The sequence below is a fragment of the Neolamprologus brichardi genome, chromosome 3, assembly GCF_056152115.1.
Source record: "Neolamprologus brichardi isolate AB-2024 chromosome 3, ASM5615211v1, whole genome shotgun sequence".
NCBI classification, from domain to species: Eukaryota; Metazoa; Chordata; class Actinopteri; order Cichliformes; family Cichlidae; genus Neolamprologus; species Neolamprologus brichardi.
Window position 1 is genome coordinate 19,098,945 of NC_142106.1, and position 20,444 is coordinate 19,119,388.

At 37.7% G+C, this 20,444-nt stretch overlaps 2 protein-coding genes across 2 annotated transcripts; both read right to left on the reverse strand.

Annotated features, from left to right (window-relative positions):
- Positions 1-1,243: 1,243 nt before the first annotated feature.
- LOC102789198 (uncharacterized) lies at positions 1,244-6,641 on the reverse strand. Its single transcript, XM_087833349.1, has 4 exons — positions 6,581-6,641; positions 4,352-4,696; positions 1,935-2,018; positions 1,244-1,324 (listed from the first exon to the last, which is right to left on the reverse strand). The coding sequence occupies exons 1-4, from the start codon at positions 6,639-6,641 to the stop codon at positions 1,269-1,271; spliced, it is 546 nt and encodes a 181-aa protein (XP_087689475.1). The 3' UTR covers positions 1,244-1,268.
- Positions 6,642-15,690: 9,049 nt separating this feature from the next.
- LOC148103754 (butyrophilin-like protein 10) lies at positions 15,691-19,489 on the reverse strand. Its single transcript, XM_087833319.1, has 6 exons — positions 19,373-19,489; positions 17,686-18,024; positions 17,309-17,590; positions 17,064-17,171; positions 16,919-16,969; positions 15,691-16,123 (listed from the first exon to the last, which is right to left on the reverse strand). Exons 1-6 carry the CDS (start codon positions 19,482-19,484, stop codon positions 15,981-15,983), a joined length of 1,035 nt encoding a protein of 344 aa, XP_087689445.1. The 5' UTR covers positions 19,485-19,489; the 3' UTR covers positions 15,691-15,980.
- Positions 19,490-20,444: the final 955 nt, after the last annotated feature.

A 20,444-nucleotide genomic window follows, 5' to 3' on the forward strand; every position in this document is an offset into this window, starting at 1 on the left:
TGATATGTAGAAGTGCCATCACATTTGCCACACTGACCGTGAATGGTGTGGAGATGTTAGCATCAACTAGACCGGTGATGACGCACAGGACTGTGCTGTGCATTGAATTGTTGTTTGTACTGTATCTCATGTGTTTGTTAAAATAAGTAGAAGTCCAGCATAGCTACTGTACACCTGACTGTAAGTATTTCAAAAGGAGCTGATTCACCAGATCCAAAGGTCCGATTGGATTTCCACCACAGGATTGTGTGTGTTTAACACAGTGCTGCCTGAGGGCCTGACCATAAACAACATTGAGTAATGATTTCAGCTTTATTAAAAAAAATAAAATCTGTTTTTCTTATCATTTTTCAGTGTCCAGATCTTAAAACAAGAAAAAAAGGAGACTTACAAATCCAAGCAAAAGAACTGAGTAAAACTAAATACATTCAACAGTGATTAAAACCATTTTAAATACACAGTTAATTGGTTTAATTTAGTGTAACATGGAAAATATCACATTATCAGGTGAACATATTTACAAAACACCTGGATTTGTTTTACTGGCCGAGTATGTAGATATGAAGAAACCTTCTTTTTGACACGTAAACAATGCAAATGATATAGGAAATGTGTGCTTTATTTATTAAATGTCTTAGTTTTAGCTTATTATGAACTGTTGCACTGAGATAACATTGCTGTTTGATGGTATAACTGATGTTATTAATCCACCAAACAGACTCTTTGTTTTGCTCTCCAGTATCTCCTGCGACACCCTCAGGTGTATTTTTATCCATCCATGATGTCAGACTTTAATTGTAACATATTAACTATAATAGTTGTTTTAAACTAAACACTGCAGTACAAAAATACATTCAACAATAAAACATTGATTTCAGTCAGTGAATCTCAAGCAGTCATTTATGGAAAGTGAAACATTGCACATGAAAATGTTCAAGAAAGAAATTAATAAATAATAAAAGCTTGATATTTGTCGTCAGTGAAGGACCTCTCTGTTTCGGATTTTTTTGTTGGTTTTCACACATTGAGACCTTCTTAACTCTGCTTAAACACAGAAAGACAATTTAAAGATTCACAGAGTTATTCTGAATATTACAAGTTTAACAAACTTGAAAAATGTGACTAAAAACAAAGGTAAACTAAAATCTGTTAAAACTGCTCTGATTATTTACATTTACATTATTAATAAAACTTTCGAGAACATAAACTTTCTGTCTCTGATGAGTTACTCACTTTTCACGTTTCTTCATAAGCAAACATCCATGTCCTCACACCAGGATCAGCGGGACAAAGAAAACCACAGCAGCGATCAGTTCTCGTCTACCTGTCAAAAACAATAAAACATTGATTGCAACATGAATGCACAATGACATGAATGTGATTCAGTGTCAGTGTTAAAAAAGAGCTTAATATATATAATATGTCACAGGCAGGAGGTGGAAATAGGAAATAACCAGTTTTATTCAGAAAGGGGAGCACAGGGCTTTATTTATACTTGACATTGTGCTGATTTTTAATCAAACCCCAACTGTGTGTGCTGTAAACTAAGGCTGTAGTTACAAGGATATATTATTGCCTGTTGTTTACATCAAAATATATTTTCATAAGCGATCTAAGATGAGAGAACAGTTTTCATATTGTCACAGTTTGATGTTACATTATCTAAAATCTGTTTCTGCCACCAGTCACCTCTCTGTGACACCACCTTTATTTGTTTCATTCATATTTAAACCTCATACTAACAGTAACCATGTGACACACTGCTCAGACCTTTAATTCAGCTTAGATTTTTTAAATTACATTGAATATACTTTTAATTGTTTTTTCTTTTAAGTTGTAGGCCTGTGTTTCTGAGTAGATTAAAAATTGTAGTGGTCCTCATGGACAGCTGCTACAAACCAGCTGCTTAAATGTTACACTTGAGTATTTTTCACCTGTGTCTTCGGTCCCTTTATTCACAGGAGGTGGTTGGAGGTTTCTGGGCTGCTGTGTTGTTTTTGTCTTCCCAGGTTTTGGTTCTGAAATGGAAAAAAGTATGCCAGTATGAAAAATATGGAAGTGAATTAAGTTGCTCTAATCTTGTATTTGATTCTCTCTGAGGATCATGTCTCGTAAGCATGTACTGCTCAGAATACAAATACAAATCAATATCACAATATAATTCCACCCTGTAGTTAGCAGAGATTATTTTGCTACCTTCAGGACTGAAAAATGAAGCCTGGACTGAGGAAAGACAAACTGCAGTTCATCTAATGTCCACATGACGCACTAGAAGTGACTCAGGCCTCACAAACTCTTTTGAAACTATAAAAATAAACATTTTTACAGTCTGCTAGAAAAAAATGTTTTTCGTCATTTTCACATGGCCCACATACCGCAAAGAATGACGACCCTTTGGTGGCCCAGATGGTTTGCCAGATGTGGCCCACACATGGGCCAGCACAAGGCCAGTTGCAGACACACTGCTGGTCCTCTGCTGGCCCATCTATCGTGCTCTATCACGTGATGCATACTGCTCCGACGTGCTAACGTTATGAGCTGAGTTACGCCATGTCGCAAGTTTTGTGAGGTGCTTTCGTGATATTTAATGGATCGGATTACATTTTTTATTTCTCTCCGATATCCGAACCAGTAATTTAGGTCAGTATTGGACCGATACCGATACATAATATCGAATTGGTCCATCTCTACTCACAAACCTGCATTTGAAACGTTTGCTACCATAGCAGGATATATAAATATCCTGGCCAGGCCTGTTTTCTATAGGCCTGGGCCACATAAACCAAACCCTAATCGGGCCAGATATGGCATGCCATCGCATAAACAGTGGTGTCATTGCCAGACCTGGCGCACATCTGGTTGACATACACTCTGCCATGACACCAGTCAGTCACCGGATCCCGGCCAGACCTGTTTTCTATGGGCCTGGGCCATATACACCAAACCACAATCGGGCCAGATGTGGCATGCCATCACATAGACAGTGCCATCTATGCCAGGCCTGGCCATATCTGGATGTCATATGTCTTATCATGCCAGAAGTGCCGGCTTGATACCAGATCCGGGCCAGACCTGCTTGCTATGTGGGAACATGACGAAACTCCGTTTAGACAGTGAATGGACTGATCCTTATATGGCATTTTTCAACTCTCCCAGATTACTCAAAGTGCTCTTTAGAACATGCCACATTCGCCCAACCACACACTTTCTCTTAACTGAGTGCTCCTTAACTACATTCATACACATTTACACTCGCGACATGCAGACTGGAGGAGCCAGGGATTGAACCACTAACCTTCCGATCAACAGGTGACCTGCGCTACCGCCTGAGCTACAGCCACCCACTTGCAAAGATGAGTAAACCCTCACTAGGTTTTGGATAAAGTGTACACTCACAAACCTGTCAAACCTGCATTTGAAACGTCGGCTATCATAGCAGTATAGTATTGCAACATAGCATTTTGGTCTTCTAACTAAAATAGGAAAAAAGGAACATAAATAGTGTCATCATTGCCAGACCTGGCCCACATCTGGTTGACATACACTCTGCCATGACACCAGTCAGTCAGAAGTGCCAGTTTATATCAAGTGTAGAAGTGTAAATTTAAGATGACGATGGTTAGATTAATTCACTGAATTCCACCTTTATACCAACTGTATACTGTCTGGTATAAAGACATGGACATCAGATCTTAGGGTTTCCCCACCTGCTGAATCCCATTGTAACCCCTGACTGTACTCATTTTACTATTTGTATTGACTATTTGTATTTGGAGTCAATACAAACTAGGTACTCCGCCCTCCACAGCCTTTTCCTTTAACTGCAGCTGTACTACATAACAGAGTCAAACAGAGTCAAACTGAGAACATTTATTAGTATCAGAATTTAGATTCAAATATTTGTATTATTCTGTATTTATATTAGTTTATTATTATATTAATACAGCACAATTATCAATTACCTTTGTACAAAAATAGCTGGTAGAAATGTCCTTCGGGATGTATTTTTCAACCTAGGTAGCTGTACTTAAGTAAAGAACGTCTGTACTTTTGCTAACTCTGCTTAGAGTTTATGGATGTTATTAACCACAGTTCTAGTCTGATAATTCAATTAAATGCTTTAGAAAGCGTTGATGGCTGTCAATATATTGAGGTCCACTAAACAGTAATGAGGGCTGAAACTATTTAAAGAGATAACAGCTTGTATTATTGTTATTTATTTATTTAGTTAGATATGTTATTGTAAATTCAAAAACTAAATGTAAGATTTACAAAGAAAAAGCTCAGGATCCAACCTTGATCTATTTTAACAGCTCACAGTGATCACATGTGTATAAATGAATCGTCTTACCAGAGACGGTGACTCTGCAGCTGTTGTAGCCGCGGCCATAACCTGTGTCCACCTCACACAGGTACAGACCCGAGTCCTCAGTCCTGAGTCTGGACAGCTGGAGTCTGATTCGTCCTTCTCTGAGGGCGTCTTTGTCACTCTGGACTCGTCCTGAAAACTCTTCATCCTCTGAGAACTCGACACCATTATAAAGATGATACAAAGTTAAGTCATAATTCAGGCTACAGCGGATCTTCAGTGCTGAGATGGACGTGTCTGGTTTGGTGGTGAACGTCCACTCCAGTGTGATGTTGTGGTTCTCCTCTGCCTGATAGGAGCTCTGTGTCACATTGACTACAAATGATCCTGTTGAGGAGACAGAGAGGAGCAGACACACTCACAACTTTATACAACATCAGAACTCCTTTCACAGTGAGTCAAAGACAACGCTGACAAAAATCACTGCTTTGTTGGTTGATTTGTTCAAAAAGATCAAACACACATCTACAAACTACAAAATCAACAACAATAATCTGATGAAGTTCTGCTGTGACAAACATGGAAACAATGATTTTTCCTCAGCAACCATCAGAGAGCTGCAGGACGCCTTTAAGGCCGTGCCATTAATGGAGTTCATTATTAGTTACTTATTAAAACAATATCAGCTAAATAAAACTATTGTTGTGTCTCATTGTTCTGAGATCAGTTTCTGTATTTCAGCCTCTATAAAAGTCCAGATTCAGTCCCTGACAGACTGTGGCAGCTTCAACTGACTTCATTTATTTTGATTTTGTTCTTTGAATTCAAATTAAAGTTCAAGAAAATCTGATTAAACAAACTGAGAAGTTACTTAAAGTTTAATGTAAACCCATTATTTCCTTCATATAATAACACAGATGTTACTTTAAACATTTATCAGCTCAGTTTGGAAACACAGAGACTCTGAAACAGTTTTAGGATTATCCTGCAGGAGAAAAACTACTGCAGTGTTTAACGTAGTCATGAGGTGTTTGCTGACATCTAGTGGTCTTATTGTGAACTCTTTAGTGCAGACCTTCCCAAAGTGTGGGGCCCGCCCCCTAGGGGGGGCGCAGAGCCATTGCAGGGGGGGCACAGTATGAAAAGGGGAAAAAAACAAAAAAACAACGCTTGGACAATGCTAGCACGGGGCGCCTACACAAACACAAAGCAGGAGATGAAGCATCGCTGAATATGTTTCCAAACCAACTTCATTCTAAGCCAAAGAAAATATGGTGAAGCAAATCTTCCCTTTGGTTTCACCTACACAAGTGCCGAGGTAGGTCTCCCCTGCAAAATTGGTTTTCCTTCTTCGGGAGCACTGCTGGGCTCTTCAAATCACGGACTAACAGGATCCCACAGTTGTTTGTGTTTTTAAACCCATTTTGCACAGAGGTTCATTTTTTGAAAAATGTATTGATAGCAATGTTGAATATTATTACACAGGAAAAAAACAACTGCATGTAAAATAATTACACCATCACGCCTCTGCCTTTCTAAATAGAGGGACAGTAACTGCGTGTGTAAATGTAAGCGTGTAAAACCTGCAGATAGAAACAAAATACTGTTAATCTGCCATTCTCCAATTCCTCTCATGTAAACAATAAGGTGGCGCACAGCTGACATGAAAAAAGGCACATACCTTTGACGTTGCGTGACCAACTCTGTATTCCTCGTCCACACGTAAACGCAAAAAAGGAGTTTTAAAAAATCTCCATTTTCGGTGATTCGAAACGCCGTTTACGTGTGGATGAAACAGCTGCGTTTTCAAAAATACCCGTGTAGGTGCGGACGTAGCATAAAAGAGTTAGTAGTTTATTTTCTTACTACCTGTAATTTATTGCAGATTACTTGTATTTGCTTAATTGTTTACTAAATGTTTGAGGTGTGAAATAAACCACAATGGAGCAAAATATGGGTGTGCGTGGTTGGAGGATGTGTTTGTGCGTGCGTGTGCGCATGCGCGCGGGGGGGGGACATATTTCTTGTTAAACGACAGGGAAGCGCAACTGGAAAGTGACATTTTCTCTTGTGTGTTATGCTGCAGCCTGACTGCGCCTTATCTTAGCTGTTAACCTGACAGTGTCAACTTGGTTGTTTTGAAAAGTGGATGGTTAATAAATGCCATGTGAACATTAAAAATGAATATTGGAAAAATATCTCTCAGCATTATTTACCAGTTGAATACAAAATTAAGTCAAAGTACAGTCTGATAGAAACAGCTTTATTTACCTTTAATGAAACTGAAGCACAGGATTAAAATCCAAAGAGAAACAATGTGAAACCCCTCCATGGAGGGTCGGCAGCAACCAGCTTTGACAGGGAGGCATTCAGGCACTCTGGTACTCTAAAGAAAAAAGAAATAATAAAAACACGCCACGCAAATGTCCACAGCCACAGTACACAGGTATAAATGTGGATCTGTGTCAGTCTGCAGAAGTAAAGCAGGAGACAAACTGGAGAGGAGGGTGTGCTGCAGAAGGTGGAAAACAGTTAATAACTCTGTTAAATCTCAACACTCAGACATTAGAGTCATATTTTTAGATCAGACTGAACTTTTAGTTTCGTTTTGCTTCATAAGTATTACAAATAAACCTCAATAAAGCCAATACTTGTTGACAAAGAACAGTCGCTCCTAATGAGTGCCAAACTTTTCTGAGAAACACAACGTTTAAGTTTTTCAGTGTCAAAGTCACTGACAGCTTTCATCATCTACAACATGAAGGTATCTCAACATAAACCTTTTTACCTTGAAGCGTCCAGACCATGAAAACCTGTGCAAACTGTGACTGGAAACCACGACGGCTTAGTTCCCGCACCCACATGTATAGTACTGCCACCTCGATGTAACCCAAACAAAATGTCAAAATGTCAAAATGTTATTTTTAGCTCCCTTTCTTTCTAGTCCCGACCCTTTATCGAGATCTCGAGCCGATTGGCTAAAAAAGGAATTTTTCCTATTTTCTATTGGCCAAAACTGAGCGCTTGGAGACTATCGCTCAATGGTTGGAGGGCTCCATCGAGGGGGCGGTACTATTCACCCCTTCGACGTCATGGACTCGTGTACTTGAAAAAACAAAACCACAAAAAAGGAAGAAACGGATTTTCCATTCAGTACTGAAGACTCAAACATGTTGACAGGAACAGACTGCTGCACACTGCAGTGCGCTCTACAATCATTGGCCTGCCTGTCAGAACTCACAGGTTTTCAGCCAACAGGCCCTTAGACAGGCAGCCAAAATCACCAACGACCCCTCTCACATTCTTCACCCAGCATTTCAATGGCTGCCCTCTGGGCGACGCCTCCGCTGCATTTCCTGCAGGACTGAGAGGAGGAGAGCCACCTTTGTCCCCAAAGACAATCTACTTTTTAACTCCACCCATAAACATAAACTACTCTGCACTCTTTTTACACTGCCGACACTTTCTTCACTTTTAATCACTTTCAGTTATTTATTCACCTTTCAGTCACTTTAATTTTTAAAACTGTGTAATTTTAAAACTGTATATACTATATATTCTGTGTATTTATTATTTCACTCCTATTGCCTGTTCTTATTGTCCTTATCTTCAATGTAATGCTGCTCAGTTGTTTGTTAATTGCCCCTCTGGGATAAATAAAGTCATCTAATTCTGACTCTGATGTGTCTGCAACAAAGCAGCAGGAAAGTTTCAGTGCTGTTTAAAATGTTGTAATGATGGATTCACTGGTTAACAGACACCAGTGGAACTCATTAATAAAAAGTGCACCATTATTTTTAAGATATCAAAAAGAAAATCAGGACTCGTACCTCTGAGTGTCTGTGCCATTAATTAAATGAATGAATTCCCAATGACAACATCAATTTGCTCAACAGAAGCTCAAATAATACAAACATCCTGTTTCTGCTGCTGTTTACAGTCTGCACTCCAGCATTTGGTTTCAGTTCACAATAAGCCAAAATTAGGCTGGTTTGCTTCCCAAATAAGGGCATGTGCACTGACTCTCCTCAGTTCAGTAGCTTTTTCTAACAGGAACATATTAAAACAAGAGGAAAAGAGGAAGCAGTAAACGCTGTTGTGGTTGAAACTGGAAGAATCAATCTGAGAATGGAAGTGACACCATTTCCACAAGATCCTCGGCACACACAAGATCTGCTGATAGAGAAGAATATGATTTATATGGGTGTAGAGTGGAGTAATGTCAACAACCCAACAAATCTGAAACCATTAGGTCAACTTAATGACATATTGGTAGAAGTTTGACAAAAAGCCTTATAACTTCATCCCTCTTTAATCTGCAAATCTGAGCTCAGGGACAGAGGGAACTGTTCATTTACTGAGATCAGCAGCAGACTGTTCGAGGCTGAGAAATAGTGAATATGTTGAAAAGAATAACTGGGCTCTGTAGAGCATCTGCAGCATCTTAGACAACAGGTTCTAACTTGTGAACGATGCAGAGAATGATGGTCAGGTTAGAGTTGAGTTTTTACAAAGGAGTGTGTCTGCTCCTCTCGATCAGCTGTAAAGCCAACAAAGAGACTTCAGAGACGCCTTCATAGCTGCAGGATATTGCAGACAGCAGCTCCAGTGAAGTAGAAAGAAGCAGGACAGCTCACCTTTGTAGGGAATACAGAAGTCAACAATCAGGCAAGTGTTTGATACAGTATGAATATTTCTAGATTTTGTTTTATTTTTTATCTCCTGATTTGATTAAAAACTGAACCAAACTCCACACAGAAAGAGTCCAGCTGAGATTTTAACCAGCAACCTTTTTGCTGTGAGGCAACAAGCTAACCACTAAATCAACATATGGACCATCATGGTGACTATTTTCTGATTTTACTGTCTAGTACATAACCTTTGGGCGAAAAGGAACGACCGTAACATCAGCTCACTTATTGTATTTAAAGACACGGTGTAATAACCCTGTAGTTCATTTTAATATCCCTATTATAGTAGTATACACATATATCTGTATAACCACTGTATATACAGATATATAATAATGACTCACATCTAACAGGAAGGAAGCAACAACGTGTTTGTTTGTTTCCTATGTTTACTTTCTGATAAAGTTAGAGAAATATGCTTCTGCTTTTTTAATTATCATCACATTTTAAGCAGCTCACACAGTGATGGACACATTCTTTGAGTCTTTGTGCAGTTTGTTTACTGAAGATCCAAATAAATTCAAACTTGGGGGCAACTCCTATTTTTAAGTCATTAAAGATGAATTCTGTAGAGTTCAAAGAAATCATTAAAATCCCAAAATTAATGCCGATGTAAAATACAGGGTTACAAAATCCTTTTTCATCATCTAAAACTATAGCATATGATTGTCACAAGGGCGCACTTTGATGCAGTTTTGTTTTGTGACGACCTTGCATCTCGTGCAAGTGTTACCTGTCTCTTTCCGTGAGATCTTCCCTCTAATGGCGGTCAAGTGTTTCGGAGTGCAACAGGAAAATACCTCAGTACTACAAACCAATTAATGAGACTAAATTGTTTTAAATATAAATGCTAATAAGCTACTCTTTTATTAGGCCCCGAACGCTGACCACAAAGGGAAAAATATCTATCAAGTTATTTGTTTTGAAAAATCCAAGTGAGTCACATGCTTTCGTTAGCTACCTGTTAAGTTTAGATAATGCATTTTACTATCCGAATAAGCTCAGAAACCTCTGGAAAAAGGCCAATCTGAACCTATGAGAATGTAGTGTGTTGTTGTTCTTTACAGTGTGGTATAAGTGCGGTATATGTTCTTAGCTAAGGATGTTTTACTGCCGGTGTGATGCTAGCTCTATACCCCGATATCACAATCGGGGAGGTATTCAAATATAAGTACTAGCTCTGTTTATATTAGAATGGTTCAGTCTTAATAGAAACAAGCATATTTCAGGTTTTAATAGTATTTGCACTGTGAATTAAGTTACATCTGCTTGTTAACACACATCCATCCATCCATTCGCTTCCGCTTATCCTTTTCAGGGTCGCGGGGGGCGCTGGAGCCTATCCCAGCTGTCATAGGGCGAGAGGCGGACAGGTCGCCAGTCTGTTGCTGGGCCAACACACAGAGACAGACAACCATTTGCGCTCACATTCACTCACACATTAACACCTAGTGACAATTTGGATTATCCAATTAACCTATCCCCACAAGCTGCATGTCTTTGGACGGTGGGAGGAAGCCAGAGTACCCGGAGGGAACCCATGCAAACATGGGGAGAACATGCAAACTCCACACAGAAAGCCTGATGTTGGAATTGAACTCAGGACCTTCTTGCTGTGCGGCAACAGTGCTAACCACCGTGCCACTGTGCTGCCATACTTATCACTTGATAAGTATTAACAAATAAATCTCAATGAAGGCATTAAACGATGACAAAGAACAGTTGCTCCTTTTGAATGCAGAACTTGTCTGAGAAAAAACGCATTTACGTTTTTCATTGTCAAAGTTACTGACAGCTGTCGTCATCAATATGAGGGCATCGCAACATAAACCTGTTTACCTTGAAGCATCCAGACCATGAAAGCTGAACACGAGAGACAGTCCGAATGAAACAGTGTAAGAGACGAATGGTACCGCCCACCTGTTAAAATAAAAAAAGAATCATGAAAACTATTTGTATGGTTTTTTTGTGACTTTCAGTGTGTTTCATCTTCTGTTTTGTCATCAAACTGCAGGCAGCCTGTCCAGTATATAGATGTTTATTGCAAAATGACAGCATATGATACTGTTCTCACTTTTTAGTGTGACCTGTTTCTGAACATGCAGAGCTTCTCCATATCAAAGCTGTAGAAGTCACTTTAACATTCATGCAGGACTGCAGAGTGTGATCACTCAGGAAATAGTGCTGCTTGGACTTCATGCAGTTCATGTCTGAGAAAACAGCTCACATAGGTATTTGGATCCAAGGATGGACTGGACTCTGAACTTTGGGACTTTCACAAACCTTTCTGTGCACACAAATGTCTTCAACTACATGTAACATCTCTCTCGCTCACTCACAACACGCTGATAGCTTTGCACAGATGCTCAAATGCTCAGTGTGAAACAAATGTGTGCAAATAATTTGATGAATTAATCCCAGTTGTGGATCATATCGTACGCATTTGCAACCCTTTGAGACATATTTCTCTCCATACTGAAAGCAGACATGTTTGTGTTCACTTTAATATCAGAATGGCAGATTTACCACACCACAGCTAAATCCGGGAACAGAGAAATGACCCAGATATCATGAGATCTGATGCCTGTTAACATGCTAACAGAAGTATGTGCAGACCTCAGAGCTGTGATGCAAGAGTCTGAAGCAGTTGGGAAAAAATGTGGTTGCGTAAGAAAAGAGAAGTGAATGTGCGTATAGTTCTGCATTCTCATTCTCACATATGGTCATGAGCTGTGTGTGTGACAAAGACAAAAAAGGGGTAGATGTGAACACAAACCTAAATATAAAATATAAAAAAAGGGAACCATTGCTTCCCTTCTCTTATTTGTTTAAGTGTTATGCTGCAGTCATGTTTGTTCTGAGCTAATTAGAAAAAGGTCCACCCGGCATTTGTTCATTTTTATAGCATCACCTAAATTCAATGAGTAAATAAAATCAAAACACACGAAAAAACACATTAAAATAAATTTTATTTTTAGTTTTATGAGTTATAGAATAATTTAGTTCTGTATATTTTGCTTCAAGTGACATTTTATATTTTACTTATTTTTTAATGTTCAATAGTTCTACAAACCTTCTAAAGGCCTTTAAAGCTTTGTTGGACATGTTGGCTGCTTTTTCACTCAGTTTTCTGTTCTTGTACCTGACCATTTTCAGAGGAATGTTGTTTGTTTGTTAAACCACTGAAACAATGACCTCTGACTCAGTCAAGCATAAAAACTGTACTCAAGAGATTAACCACAGTTTTTATCCACAATATATTTTTTATCGTCGCTTTGTTGTGTAGGTGTTAGAGACCAAGAAGTTTCTTTTTATTAACCTTGTCACATTGGTTCAGTCAATACTCTGTTTTTAAAAAATGTTCAAAAGGGGCTGTTTAAAAAAAGCCTGATTGACGACTGATTATTGTCTGCAACAGACAAAACACAGTAAGAGATGGACTACTTATTGTAAATGTTATATCTTTATTGTCTTTAGAAGTTCTTTTGGCACATAACTGTGAGAATGTTCAATGTGGCCACATTATCTCAGTGAGGAGCTACTTCATAGTAGCTGTGAGGAAAAATCCAAGAAATCTGAGAAGTCCCCATGTTAACAAAGAAGAAGGAGCCAGGTGATGAGTTTTTCCCATGAAGATGTTGATTCAAGATTCAACAAGTTTATTGTCATATACACCACAAAACACAAGTGGTTACACATGGCAATGAAGTTCTTACTTTACAAGTAAGAATTACTTTCCCTTCATACAACAAAAAAAAAACAACAACTAACTAAAATAAAGAATAAACTTAATTTTGAGCACAGAAAATAATAAAAAAAGTAAAAAAGGTGCAAGTAGTTGCAACAGTGTCACAGTGGTAATATAATATAACATAATATAATATAATAGTTTATGTTGTATTATGTTGTATATAAAAAAAATTTGCAGATTTACAGGTTAAAGATAATCACAGTTTGATAATAAGTCAGTGATTCAGTAGCCTGATGGCCTGTGGATAGAAGCTGTTTTTTAGTGTGGTTGACGTTGCTTTCACACTCCTGTGGTGTTTGCTGAACGCAGTCATAGGTGAAGAGGGTGTACAGGCGTGGACTGAGCACACAGCCTTGGACAGTCCCTGTGCTCATTATCTTTGTACCTGATGTCCTTGTACCAACTCTGACTGCCTGAGGTCTGCCTGTGAGGAAGTGCAGGACCCAGTGACAGAGGGAGGTGTAAGTCCAAGAGTGGAAAGCTTTCCCACCAGTCTGTTTGGGATGACAGTGTTGAGTGCTGAACAGTAGTCTATATACAGCATTTGAAAATAGGTGTCCTTATTTTCAATGTGTGAGAGTATGGTAAGAAAATTATTGTTGTAGTGTGTACATGAAAAAAGAGCCTTAAACCCCGAGACACCTGAGGGATAAAGGACACCTTAATTTTGTATAAAATAGCTCTGATTGGATATTCTGGAGAGATTTCTCTCTGCTCCACCAGCTGAGTCCATCGCTGGGACAGTCTGCACAAAGTCACATACAGAGGAGGAAGCATCAGTTTCATCTGACTCAAACACTCCTCCATAGCCCTGTTTTATGTTACTTAAAGGGTTTTTCCATTTCAGTGTATCTCATGAAGAAGTACTTGTAAAACACACACACACACACACACACACACACACACACACATATAGATAGATAGATTTGTGTTTTGATTTTATGTATATTTTACAAATGTCATACAGAATTTGTGTTTTTAAAACTTTTTAAAACTGCATAACAGGAACATTTTTTAAATAAATTTATTGACATATGAACAGAATTCCAAAATATTTAACACTTTCTTCCATAAAATGTAAATGTGACAGATCAATTTCCTTTTTTAAAATGACAAAACTTGGGTTTAGTTTTAAAAGCTACATATAAAAATTGAAAGACAACTATTATTATTCAAATTAAAGCTGCAAATGTGTTTATTTTTGATTAAGTTGTGTATATATTTGTGTTAATTGATCAGGACACGAGGACTCAATAAGTCGACCGAGGGTTTCCCAACCAGCTAGTAGCATATTCATGTGAAGCAATGGAGCTGGCAGCATCTGACCAATCACAAACACGAGCATATCTACTGACAGCAGTCACATCATCTTTAGATTGTGTTTCCTTTATGATGAGCAGCAGGCAGCAGAAAAGATTGATATGTAGCTCCCTCTAGTGGTAAGCTCTAGTTTGTCAGGATGAATAAACCCCTGCAGTAAAGACTTTGAGTGACTCTAAGTGGGTAAAAACCCTGCGTACAGTGAGCACCTTTTTAAATCTCATGGTCATCTGGAGGTGATGAAAGCAAAAACAAAATATGAATTACACAAAGAAGCTTACTGAATCTTCAGGGTGAATAAAAAGGAACAACATGTCATTTAACATCAGATAAGATTATGATATTTACAGCTATTTAACAATTTTTAAACACATTTCACTCCTTTCATCAGTCTGCAAGTGGATATAACGACTATTCTGGGTTAAAAATCAATAAGGTTACAGTAGTTTAACAGTAAATACTGAATTCTGTTTAACACAACTCAGTACTTGAAGTTCCACGTGATAAATTTGTTGTACTTTTGTTTTTTGTTTTCTGTGTGCAAAATCATCAAAAATGAAAACATGATAAGTTTTAAGTTCAGAAGTTAAAAAAAAAAGTTTCCAAAGCTGAAGATCAACTTGTGACTCCTGATTGATAGTTTACATTGAGGCTTCCTCTACTTCATAGGTGTCAAACTCTGGCCCGCGGGCCAAATTTGGCCCGCAGCCTAGTTACATTTGGCCCGCGAAGCCATACAAAATTACTATTAGAGCTGGCCTGCCAGTATTATACAGTGCATGTACTGCTAATACTAAAATTCCCAGAATGCTCTGTTGGTGTTTTGGCGCGTCATTTATGACAGGACCCATTAGCACCCTTTCCTCTGTTGACCATAGTCATAGCAACCATGCAAATACTGCCATGCTACCTATCCCAAAATGGAAAAAAGGAAGGCAGAAAACAGGAGCTTTCTGGACAGGTGGGAGAATATGATGACAATTTGATAAATGATAAAATGATAAAATTTAATTCAGAAGGCCGCAAATACATTTTTTTATTTAAGAAATGAATTCCACTGATGTGTTATTTAATTGGAATTTCGATTTTGCATGTGTGCAATATTAAGTTTTTATATATTTATATAAGTTATATTTAATTGTTTAGTATTAAGCTTTGCTTGTTCCATACTTAGTTTTTCAGCAAAACTTGTTTGAGTCCATAAGAAAAGATTCCTTGTTATATTTGGAGGAAGATTTTTTTCCAATGAATATTAATGTTAGCCCGCGACTTTGATCCAGTTTTGAATTTTGGCCCACTGTGTATTTGAGTTTGACACCCCTGCTCTACTTAGTTTAATATGTGATAAATACGTGTTACTGTGTTACTGCAGTATTGTTCCCTGCAGGTTCACGTGAGTTATGTTTGCTAACAGTTATGTCCTGCTGCTGCTCGCTCCTCTCTCCTTCAGTTTTACCGACTGTTTAAGATCCTAAATGATATTTTATTCTCTGCTGCTTGGTATTTCTACTTGTAAATTATTTATGAATTACACCTGATTCTTGGACAGATCTACAAGCAGCAACAATCACACTGGTTGTAGAAAAATAAGTTTCAAGTGCAAAAAGCAACTTGTTTTGATGTGCAAAGAAAATGACCAGCATATCACACAGGGAGAAGTGGTACGATTATATAAACACTAAGAAAATAAATTCAGTCAAATTCAGTTTGATTTATAGAGCACTGATTTTAAAACAACAGATATCAAAAAAGAGATCAACAAATAAAAACAACAATAAATACAAGGTGAGAAGACATCACTCAGTCAAACTTAAAAGCAGAAGAATAAAAATGATTTTTTTTTTTTTATTTTTACAAATTTATAAAACAGGCAGTGAGGGGTCATAACTGAAAAAGTCATTTTGGTCATTCAGTCGAATCTTTGAAATGACTCGTGCCACCTTTTTTCACTTTCCAGCAGTCCCTGTGTTGATGTTACTGTCTGGTTGTCATTAAAGAGAGTTACGTCCTTATTTTCTTCTTCTGTCTGTTCACTTCCATCGTTCATGTGGTCTACAAATACAAATAAATGACAGTTACCATTCATATAAATATTTACTACACCTGGAATTTGTTTGCTGTAATCTGGGAATTAAGTGTAAATAGCTTTTTAATAATAATCATAAATATGAATAAGAGAAAAAAATATGAATAAGAGAAAATTAAAACAGTATTATTTCATTTTTACTGACATAACAAACACGTGTCTGAAACTATAATGAAGTTCTGAGTCAGTTTTAAATATAGTCCTCGATGGGTCTGCCAGGGGCTCCTCTTCAGTCATTTTTCCTTTTGTTTTTAAATCCTTACATGAGGTTTTCCTAGTATTATAAAATATGTTGACTAGATGATTTTTAAATTTGAAAACACAGAGTAGTATTAGTTTAAATCAGAAAAACGAATCATCGATACTTAAATTTTACCTTCAAAGTTTAAAGGGTTGAAAGGATTTCCCAGTATTCTTCAGTACAGAAGAAATTCCCATGAAACATTAAGGTTTCTAAGTATGAGCTGACACATAAGGATACTGACAGTGTAGTGTCACAGAAACTGGATGTTCTCATATAAAGTTTGATAAAGTGAGTAAAAGGAAAATCTAATCTTACATAAAAACAAAATTGTCACAAGTCCAGCAAATATACATAACCACTACAGCATGAATGATACAGTGAACAGTTGATATAATATGCATGGTTATATTGTCTGACAAGATAAAAAGTAAAAACAAAATATAAAACTAGTCATGGGTAGATCAAAAATCGAGCAATACAGAGATTTTTTTCCCCCTTACATGTCAGTTATTATTACCTGGAACATCTATGTGTGTCTCCGTGCTCTGTTTGGTGTTGCTCTGTTCCTCTGTATCAAATGACATATCAATTTACTCCTACAGTGTATTGATTTCTTATTGCAGATAACATTGACAATAAAAAAATAATAATTTCTGACTCACCACTTTGCTTCTTCTTCAGTTTCCATGTAACACACACCACTATACACACCAAGAAAGCTGCTCCAACACCGATACAGATAATTAATGTACAGTCACTGATGTGTTCACCTTAAAGGACAAAACAAACCATCATACACTGGATTAGAGGAAGTGTGTGTGATTTTACCATTAGAGGGAAAAATGAAAGTGACAAACATCTTAAAGTCAAAATAATGAAATAGTTTGTGAATGTGAGTCATTATTACCTGGAACATATATGTGTGTCTCTCTGCTCTGGTTGGTGTTCCTCTGTTGGACTCTGCAGGTGATGTTGTTGCTGTGTCTCTTCTCCACAGTCACTCTGCTGCTGACAGTATAGATGTCATCAGGACCTCTGAGGGTCTCTGTAGGTCCAGCAGAGAGGAGGTTTCCCTCACTGTCCAACCACAGCAGCTCAGGCTCTGGATACCAGCCTGCAGACTCACACTGTAACACCACCCTGCTGCTGACATTTGACATCACCTTTATGACGGGTGTAGATGCTGACCCTGATAAGGGCAAAGAAGGCATTGTAAACTCTTTTCCACTGATTATACAGCTTCTTTATACTTTAAATCAGGTTTGTTTAAATGTTTTGACTCACCAACAATGAGAACAATGGAAGCTTCTTCACATATCCAGGGAATGGAGCATCTGTACGTTCCTTCATCAGAGAGTATGACATTGAATATTTTAAGCGAGACATTCCCTTTGATCAATTCATCCACAAAGACTCGTGTACGAAAGTGATAAGTTGGATTTTGGTTCTCAAACACCAGCCGTCCATCTTTATGAAGGTGGACGACATCTGGGTCCAGACCAGGTTTGATCCAGTTCACAGTCTCAGAGTTTGTATCAACAGCAAGTTTAAGCTGACATGGAAGAACAACATCATCACCCATCATGGCTACAACCTGAGATGGACACACCAGATGAGATTTTCCTGCAAGGACAAATAAGAAAAATGTAGAAGTAGATGATATTTTTGTGTAAATAAAAAACGACAACAAAAAAAACAACGACAACAACAACACAACTCGATTGCAGTGGAAATCATATGATATTTCCATACAGCAACAAACAATTAAGTATGCTGGGATGATGAGAATAACGGCATTGTTTTTTCAGTAACTAGTAATCTAACTAATTAATATTTCTATCATTTCAACGCAGTTACCATTACTAACAAGAAAATGTGGTGCGGGCCTGTATGAGAAACACAATAAAATTGGGGGATGCAGATTCATGCAACAAAAACCAGCAAGTAGGTGTACAGCATACAGGAGTATTAGCTTATTATGTACAGGTTGGTAAGTTGTCTTGTGACAACTGACGAACTGAAACAAATGAGCGTGCTGTGTGTGTAACAGCGTGACAAACATTACCTGTCTTTTTATTAACTGCACAAGTAGTGCTGGTCATAGCTGCTAGCTCACTGTGTAAGGCTGTCATGGGTCTGTAGCTCTGTCACCGTTTTAGGGAAAATATTTAGTTTTAAAGTAAGGACTTTCCCTTTTTTTCTGTAGGGCTTATATATATATATATATATATATATATATATATATATATATATATATATATACTTATATTTCACTAAAAACTCATAAACATAAAAACTAATATGCAAAAAACGTCTATATGCATTGTCCAGATATGCTATCTAAGGAGATGAGGAGGAAACCGTGACAAAAGGAGCATACCAGTTGTTGTATTGCAGAGGTATTCAAGTATAAAAACAATAATAAACGCAATGTTTTGGTTATATAATATATATTTCTATCATTAATTTATTATGGATTAGGTGCAAGAGCTGTTAAGTGTGGATAATTAAATAATAGTTTAATGCAATAGCAAATTGTACCTTGTTCTCAGATGGACAGCAAGTGGAGAGTGCTAGATGAGATGAAGAGATGGAAGGAGGAAGAGAGGTGATTCACAGGCAGAGCCTAGTTTATTTTTCTATTTTGTTGCCTTATGGTTCCAAACACTGTCACCAATCTGTGCATTTAATTATTATCTCACAACACCTGTTTAAGTCTTGAATATATCACAAGTACAGAGTCAAGGGGAAGTTAATTTGTCTGTACTCGTGGTTACAGGAAACTTGCTGTAATCTGACACACTGTCTCCTCAGTGCTTATTGAAGACAAACAGATGGTTTATAAACTATATGTGAGCATTGAAAAGTCACATTGGAAACATCAAAGTGAATCAATGCCTAAAATATAATCATCAGTTAAAGAGAATTATGTAAGACTCAAGAAGAGTTTGGTAGAAACAGATTTATTTACCTTTGACTAAAACAAAACAGAGGATAAGAATCCACAAGGAAACAGAGCAAGAAGCCCACGATGCACACAGAGGATGGATGAGAACAAAGTCACGGTCTGAACAGTGAAACATCTTGATTTGGTTGGTTTCTGTGTCCTCTTCACACTCAGCCTGCAAAGAGTTAGTAACTCAACATTAAATCTCAACATACAGACATTCATTTTTTGATAAGACCACTTTTTCTTTGATTAAACAATCATACTTGATTTCTACTTAAAATAAACCTCAATAGTCTATAATCTACACAGCTGCTAATGTGACTGAAAGTGATTCTAAATGTTACGGCAAGTGTCACTTGAGGCTGAGAGTGACACTTGGGAGTGACATCTTCATTTTTACAAAATATGTTTTATGATACTCTGTCCTTTAGCAGAATATGCACAACAATAGTCGCCTCAAGGCTCTTTATATTTTAAGGTAAAGAGCCTACAATAACCGGTTTGGGTGAGGGGAGGAAGACAGGACAAAGACACACTATGGAAGAGAGCCAGGGACTAATAATACGTAATAATCAGATGCAGAGAGGCGTATATGCACATGGTGGGTGTAAAAGTTGACACTCAATGCATCAATGCAATACCCAATGATGCAATGAGTGTTTCTTTTTGATTCCCTAGCAGGAGTCAGCTGCCCTTTTGCTTTTGGAGCTCGCTCGTTTTTTGTTTGGTTGTTGTGTTCTTTGTTGCAACCTTTTTCTTTTTCTTGTGGTATTGGAAAAACGGTGTTGCTGGCTTTTTATGTTAAAATTATCTATAATAAAAACTATTCTATTTACTAAAAATCTCTGACTGTTTTCCTTCCATTCCGTTGTGGACCCATTTGTTACCAGTCCCCACACACACCCCTAGACCTTCATTGTGGGAACATAACACTAAATAAAAGCTGTTTACCTTGAAAGCAGAAGAGCGAGTTTAAAGACATGACACAGATCAGTACAAGAACATAATGACTGTAGGACGGAGCTTTGATTCTGGTACCAACCTGCAGTTTGTTGTTGAGCTACTCCACCCACGTGACTGCTACTGGGATTTG